This window comes from Gavialis gangeticus, unplaced genomic scaffold, assembly GCF_001723915.1.
Source record: "Gavialis gangeticus isolate Ggan-Ray unplaced genomic scaffold, GavGan_comp1, whole genome shotgun sequence".
Lineage (NCBI taxonomy): Eukaryota > Metazoa > Chordata > Crocodylia > Gavialidae > Gavialis > Gavialis gangeticus.
Genome location: NW_017729029.1, coordinates 53,518,801 through 53,526,567, shown reverse-complemented (window position 1 = coordinate 53,526,567; position 7,767 = coordinate 53,518,801). Strand labels below are relative to the sequence as shown.

At 42.1% G+C, this 7,767-nt stretch overlaps 1 protein-coding gene across 1 annotated transcript in view; it reads left to right on the top strand.

Moving 5' to 3' along the window:
* UBE2A (ubiquitin conjugating enzyme E2 A) overlaps positions 1 to 7,554 on the top strand; it is an 18,737-nt gene extending 11,183 nt beyond the window's left edge. Inside the window, exons 4-6 of the mRNA XM_019521615.1 lie at positions 3,026 to 3,115; positions 4,541 to 4,629; positions 6,047 to 7,554. Coding sequence (XP_019377160.1) covers positions 3,026 to 3,115; positions 4,541 to 4,629; positions 6,047 to 6,175 — 308 coding nt within the window. The 3' untranslated portion in view covers positions 6,176 to 7,554. The remainder of the gene's footprint in view (positions 1 to 3,025; positions 3,116 to 4,540; positions 4,630 to 6,046) is intronic.
* Positions 7,555 to 7,767: the final 213 nt, after the last annotated feature.

The following is a 7,767-nucleotide window of genomic DNA, read 5'->3' as shown; positions in this document are numbered from 1 at the left end:
CCCCCCCCCCCCCCCCGACTTTGTCTTTTACGATTCTTTCTTGTGCTGTTGCCACCTGTGTAGGATTCTCTCTTTTAGAGGGCCAGCCTCTGGCCCAGCTCTGTTAGCAGAGCCCCCCCTCATAGAGATGGGGTGTGGAGTAGCAGAAGGGTGTACTGCGCTGCCTACCTGAAAAATGAAAGGTCTGTGAGCAGAAGCCCCCTTGTTGGCATGGGTACATCCAGGGAGGGGGGAGCATGTATTGAACTGTCATCTTGCATCCTCTAGCTGACATCGCTGAGTCAGCAGAACTCTTCATCGTGGACCAGCAGCATGTGCATTTTTTTAGGTCCTCTCCCTTAGCTCAAATTACAGCATCACACTTATTTTGGATGCAAGTGATGTGTAGCTTGGCTCATTAAAACCTCGGTATAATGTCTTTGAAACAACTTTGTTTGTTTTTTTTACTAGAACCACTTGTTGCTAAACAAAGGCCCAAAATAAGTGAATAAATGGGGGTGTTTAACTTCCAGCAGGGCTGTACTGTTTTGAAAAGCTAGACAGCTGAAGTCTTGCCATGCAGTCCTTATAGCAGGACAACTGGGGACCCCTCCTCTCACCAATCTGGCACTGTTGTTTTTTTTTCATGGGCTTTGCTTATTGTTCCTTGGCTGACTGGTTTCTACTTTTCCCTCTTCTTATCCTCTTATCCAGTGTCCTGAAATTAACCCTTCAGTGGTCTTTCAGGAGCATCTGGAAAGTCCCTTCATGTCTATTTAAATGCACCATTGAGGGGTTGTGCTTATAGTCCTGAGCCTCATGTATCCATTTTGATTGCAGAGTGGGAAGGGACTTCTTAAACTGCAGCAGAGTTGGCAGTGTAGCTTGATTCTCTTGTAGGAACCTTGGATTGGGAGTATAATACCTGAAATGCCACTAAAAGCTTTTTCTTGTGGGTATAGCCCTTTTAGCAAGGTTGTGACACTTATTCATTCTAGAAAAGGAAAAGCGTACTTCTCCCATTAGCAAGAGGACTCTGTCCAGCCAAAATGGGTTTCTTGGGGTCATGTTGATTTTCCCCCCCCCCCCCAATTGGAATTTCTAGACCTAGATATCTGACCCACTCCTGGCTTAAATGAGATGACTGCATTTCCACCGATGTGAGAAGTGCACTTTAATTGGTCCATTACAGAGAGCAAAAAAATGAAATACAGGGTGTATGTCATCTTGCTACTTGTCCTCCAAGTAGCACTAGAAACTTAAATGATTCTTGCTGTAGTCATATGCCACTTGTACACAGGGCAAGCAATATGACTGCTGACAGACGTGAGCCGCCCCCCCCCAGCTTTACCAAAAGAGTTAGTTTGACCTGGCTTGCCCCAGCATTTGTATACACCATGTGCTTCAGTGGGGCCTTTTTTGGCACTTTTAATAGCTGATTGAATTGGATAAATCAGCTATTAGATAGAAGTGCCAAAAAGCCCTGCTGAAGCGCACAATCCATACAGATGTTGGGTGAGCGGGGTCAAACTGATGCGATGCCTCCTGGGCATGCGCTGTGCTTGTGGCAGGGATGCACTGAACTAAAAGTAACACACTTTTTTTCTTTTTGTTGTTGTCTTTGTTCTTTTTCACATCTGTAAGCAGCCTCCGAGGCCATCATTGTATTTAAGCTTCTGTGCTCTTGCCAGCCACATTCTAGAAACCCAGTTAATGTACTTGGTTGTGTATCTAACTAACTGCAGTCCAACTTCCTGGTTCATAAGGACAAGCTACAGTTTCTGCATCATGTTGATCCTTTTTAAGCTCTGCCAGAAAGGAAGGGACCTGACCCTTTGCTGTCCCTTGATGCTGACCAGCAGCTGCTATTAATAGTAAACTTAGCCTGTGCCATGACTCGGACTTTGTTGCTATCTTTTTCTTACCAGTTAAACCTTATGGGGCTTGAGCTCTGAGTACCCAAATTCAGGTTTGTGATCAGGCCAGGCAGAACACCTTAGAAGAGAAGTAACAGTAAGAATTTGTTTGCCTTTTTATCTTAGCACCTGCTTGCAAGCAGTAACAGATGGTACAAGAATACATTCCTGATGCAGGAAATCTTAGCTTGAAATAAAGAGATGGGTTCAGTGCTGGCTTTTAACCTCTTTCCATTCTAAAACAAGTATGTGGGTGTGTTTTAAAGGCATGCTATGCTATGCTAGATGGGGAAAGGGGTTCATTTTCCAAGCAATTCAGCTTCTGTAGTTGCTTAAGTACTTGCTTTGAATTTCTGTCGCCAGTCAAAATGGAAGCCAGGTTCCCATACACAGCTTATTTGCCAGACTTATTTTCCCAGGTCCTCAGAGTCTAAGGAGGATTAAAATAGCTTCTGCTAATGCAGGCTGTTAGGGTTGTTGAACTTGAAAAATGTATCCATCTTATTTCTTGTGGCTTGTTCTTCCCATGAGAGAGAGGTAGTTTGGTGGTGTCAAGCCATGTTGACTTATCTGATGCGCTGCGTTGCATGGCAAACACTTAAGTATCCAAAACTTTCTCAAGTTGTCCCATAGGCAAAATCTATGGTAATCTGCTTTGAAGAGCCAGTATTGAATTAATGTCTAAGGGTGGTTACAAATGCTCTTAGCTATTGCAACACTCCAACCCCACTAAAATGCTACGTTGATCTAGAAAGTGTATGAGGCAAGGATTTTATTTTATTTATGTATTTTAAATTGCTGGTATAAACAGAAGAAAATTTCCACTTTTTCAATAGTATGCAGTTGAATTTAAATCTGTTTTGGAGAGAAAAGCAACTTTTTTGGACTTGCTAGAACAGCCACTATTTTGTTTTATGGATGTCTATTGGGGCATTAGAATTGAATTTCTTATACACAAAACCCCCAGCTATTAAAGTGTACTTGCACTACTCCCGACATGCTCAAGAGATCAGAGCAGGGGCACAATGGAGTTTAGCAACAATCACATTTTGTCTGTCTTTTTTACTTTGGGGCAACTAACTGGACCTTTCTGTGTCCATCATAACTCTTTTTCCTTCTTTCAACTCCAGGAACTTTCAAGCTTACAATAGAATTCACAGAAGAATATCCGAATAAGCCACCTACTGTTAGATTTGTCTCTAAAATGTTTCATCCAAATGGTAAGTACCCATATAAGATGCAAGTGTAGTCTGGCTTATGACCTACGCTGTTCTTTGTGGAAAGGGAATATTGCTAGTATGTGCTTTATGTAAAGGAGCTAGCTTTCATTCTCTGTGGTCAGCAGGCAGTTGGAGGTGTTAGCAGCACTAAAACTCTGGGAGGGAAGGAAGGATTTCCCTTGTTCACAACTTGAAGTGGAACAATGCTGCCTGATCCAAAGTGATTCCTGTTCTACTTGGCTATGACACTTCTGGTAGAAGTTATAATCTTTTTGCCTGGCTAGAGGATTCTTCTGATCTGAGGTTGGAAATCTTCACAGAGAGCTTGGGCAGGGAGAGGCATTGCTTTCAAAACAGGAGTCAATGGAATAACAGCATTAATTAGAAGCCAGTGAACCATTTTAAGTCGCTTGATGGAATAGATGTCCATAGAAGAGCCAAAAAGGAATGCTCTGAATTGTACCCATGCTGTTTTTTGTTTTTTTTACTGTTGTACCTGTGAATTGTTACTTTATAGGCAGCAAAGTTTAGTGCTACTTTATTGATTTCTATGAAATGCTCATCTGTCAAACATGCTCCAGTACCAGGGTGCTGGATAATATCAACTCTTCTTATAATAACTCTTGCAGTTCAGGGAGGGAGGAGGTGTGTGTATATATGTGTAATAGCCTTGTAGGTACATGCATGCACCATCTTTATGAATGCAAAGAACAGTCCTGATTTTTAAATAGCAATCCTTTTGTTGGTTCAGGTGTGTGCATGTGGAAGTAAATGTCAGATTGTATCTCAGTTGTCCTCCTTTTCAATTAACTTGTTGGGTACACAAATGAAACAACTACCATAGTTTTCCAGGTTAATGCATGACCATGCTGTTTACATGCAGTCCTAGCTATAGGAGGTTCTTCCCCCAACCTGTCCCAAATTAGTTGGGGAATGATCACTTGAAATGCTAAGTGGCAGTCAAACAAGCCATCAGCTTTGTCTCCCTTAATTCTTTGCTACTCTTCCTTGTTTAGTTACTAGTTGACACCTGGATGATTTTTGCCTTGAAATACTTCCTGCTATGTAATCTGTGCCTGAATAAGAGGGTGGATGGTAGTTTTTTACATCTAAATGTGAAGTCTCACAGAAACAAAAAGCTTGTTGAGGCATAAGTTGGGAAACTTACTAAAGGCAGACCCTTTAGGCAACTGTTGGGAGCAAATCTGGCTTTTGGGAGACTGACTTCTAGCTTGTTCTGAAACCTTGAGTACCATTAATTTGCCCAACTACCAACATCTGATGTGCTGAAGTTATGCATGAGAGTAGGAAATGCCAAGTAGAAACTCATCTGGGCTTTTAAAAAACTACCCTTTGCTAAACATCATTTTCAGGGTGTGTCTAAACTTCTATTTTCTCCCTCCCCGCTCCTCTGTCCCTTTCCAGTGTATGCAGATGGTAGTATATGTTTGGATATTCTTCAGAATCGTTGGAGTCCAACCTATGATGTCTCTTCTATCTTAACATCCATACAGGTAAAAAAAAAAAAAAAAAAAAAAAAAAAAAGACATTCCTAGCACTTGCTGTAATCCTGGCTTTTGGGGGAAAGAAGAAAAATTCTTTACACGCACACGCCAGAGACTAGTTCTGAGCAAAGTAGACGGTCAAAATTTGTAGATGGTGGTCATGTCTACACATGCATTTATTGCACAGTAAGTTACTGCACAATAAGCGTTTTTTATGCTGACATCTACACATGCAGGTGTTACAGCACAGCAACACTGTATGTGGACTGTTTTGGGACTAAAGTTGGTTCCAAGTCAATCCACACGCACAGGGTTACACTGCTCAGTAAGGTGTCTACACGTGCCTTACTGCACAGTAACTACTTGGTGTAAATTTGCTACCTGCATCATGCAGATAGCAAACTTATGCCCAAGTTAGTGCAAGTCACCATAGTTACTGTGCAGTACAGGCATGCATGTGTAGATGTACCTGTACTGTGCAGTAACTTTCAGCATACAGTGTTCTATCCGTGTTGCAGATTTGATCAGGATATTCAGACTGCTTTAATTTCAGAGAATTTGTTTTGGAAAAGCAGGAGATAAAGTGAGGATACTTCATACAGTGAGTTTTATATTGGGTCTTCCTAGTCCTTGTTTTGAAGTGAAGGTGGTTGTCTGGTTATTTCATTTATTAATTTTCTCTAGAGCGGTGGTTTTCAGCTGGGGTACTGTGGTGCTGCTTCAGCAGTGGGTAGATTAATGCAGCCCTCCATGCAGGCAGTTTTGAGTTCTTTGATATCCTTAGCTGGCAGGTAGAGCTGGCTTGTGTTGTAGCCTGCCCTCCCTACTCTACCCCAACTTGCTCCTCACACCCTGCTTCCAGGAGACACCATGCAGTCAGACCAGAAACAGCAGAAGTATGAGCCAGCTCTCCTGCCTGCTTTAGGGTTTGCAGAGAACCCTAATGAGGCAGGAGAATGAGCATGTGCTGCAGCCTGTCTGGCTGTGCACCAGATGTGGGCCAGGCTTGCTTGCTTTACCTGGCTACAGTGACAGCAACACCCTCACTTGAAAGCCACCGAGGTTGAGTTGAGCACAACAGTGGATCTTAACCAGGGATGCCAGCACACTCAAGAAAGAGGTGGAAGGGTTGTCATGACTGAAAAGGTTGAGAATCACTGCTCTGGGCTAAGTTCTTGTTGTCCCATCCCATCCCTCCTGACCCCCCTGGAATTTAAGAGTGGTATTAGTTTGGTGGCAGTAACTGCACAGTGGCTTTTTGTTTTGTTTTTAAACCTGAGACCTGGGGAATTGATGATTGCTGCAATACTTGATGATGTGCAGGTATGAGCTGAAGGACCCTGCCACAACTACTTTAAAGTAGTTGCTGCAAAAGAAGTCTGCAAATCTTCTAATGAGAAATTGAAACCAATTTTTCTTTGAACAGTCTCTATTGGATGAGCCGAATCCCAACAGTCCAGCAAACAGCCAGGCAGCTCAACTATACCAAGAGAATAAGCGGGAATATGAAAAACGGGTTTCTGCAATAGTAGAACAGAGTTGGCGTGATTGTTGACCCAGGATGATGCAAATGAACACTCTGAGGAAAAAAGTATATGAAGTGTCTGAGTCCTCTTCCTCCTCCCAAGCATCACTGCATTTACTTTGAACGCAAAATAGCTGTTGTGCTGTTGCCACCCTCCCCTGCTGAAGCTTCCTTGGACATCAGAAAGCACCCACTTTGAAGTCAAATGTACTGTACTTGGGTTACTTGCAAAAGAATTACTGATGCTGAATTCATTTTCTGTGGTTCCTCTCCAGTTTTAGGGCAGTATTGTGCATTTCTGTAGTGTACACTAAGCTTTTAACTGTAATTGTGTTTCTACACAGTGATGCTTATGTGTAGCTTGATAAAAGGGATGTTTATATACATACACTTTTTTTTTTAACTGGTATTACTAAAGTGCTGATCTGTCCAGGCTGGTCACTTTACCTCTACTGTTGGTTTAGACCTCACTGCATTTGTACATGCTGCATGAAGAATGATCTTCATGTCCTAGTCTGACTGGTCTATCAGCTGTTAAACTGGGAAGGAAATCGTAAGAAAGTTCAAAAGTGGATTCCATTTCAACTAATCGGATAATGAAACTGTGGGATGCTGGCAACTTCTGCACATAATGTGCAAGATAACATGAATCACTACAGTTTTGGTACTTTATTATGTTGGGTGATAGGCAGAATACCCCCCCCCCTCTCTTTTTTTTTGGCTTTTATTTAAATAGGGTTTTAAAGGACATAACGAAAGGGAATATTGCTGAAGTAGGTGACTTCTGTGTCCTTTCAGTAAGGCATTGAATGGACGTGATGATGTTGAGCTGTGGTACTTAAGTTTAAAGGTCTCATGGATGAGTTTGCTAGTGAATGAAATATTTTTAAGGGATAAGAAAGGAGACATTAAAAATACTGAAGCTGGGATTACTCCTGGTAGCAATATTTCCTGTTTCAGCCTCCTCCCAGATAGAACTCTGCCTCTTGGAAAGCTTTGTGTACAGAAGCATGTGGTGGGTGTTCAAGTGTCTAGGAGGTTCCTGCTCTTCATAGACTCCTGTGTGGTGTGTGTGTGAGAGAGACTGCTCCATGCTTCAGTTAATTTCCCCTCAATTTTATGAAAGGCTTTTGGTTCTTTTTCCAGTTTTGAAAAAAAAAACAAACATTTGTAAGTCTCAACTCACATTTTTGTAAGGCTCAGTTTGTACCTTTCTGGATACAGTACATTATGCAGCAGTGTGGGATGAAGCCTACAAGCGTGTTGTCTGCTGTTCCAGTGTCTCGTGTGCACATTGGTCTGTTAGTTGAGAAGTATACCTTTGCACAAGTAACCCATGTAAGAAAACTGTACATTTTTCAAAACTTGTAAATAAAAGTAACCTTAAATGCTTATTGTATAATAGGCAAGAGGTGTACACCTGTACTTATTTTTGTTCCAGGTAATAGGAGGGGGTTATTTTCCAGGAGGCAGATGCCACTTTGTTATTAAGAACAAGCTACCATGGTGCTCAGGTATGCCAGCTCCTCTTAGGGCAGAGGTGGAAGCCCTCTCCATTGTGCTAGCCTTTTAACCCAAATCAGTGCAGTGGTTGGAAGGCTCTAATTTATCCTTTTAACATA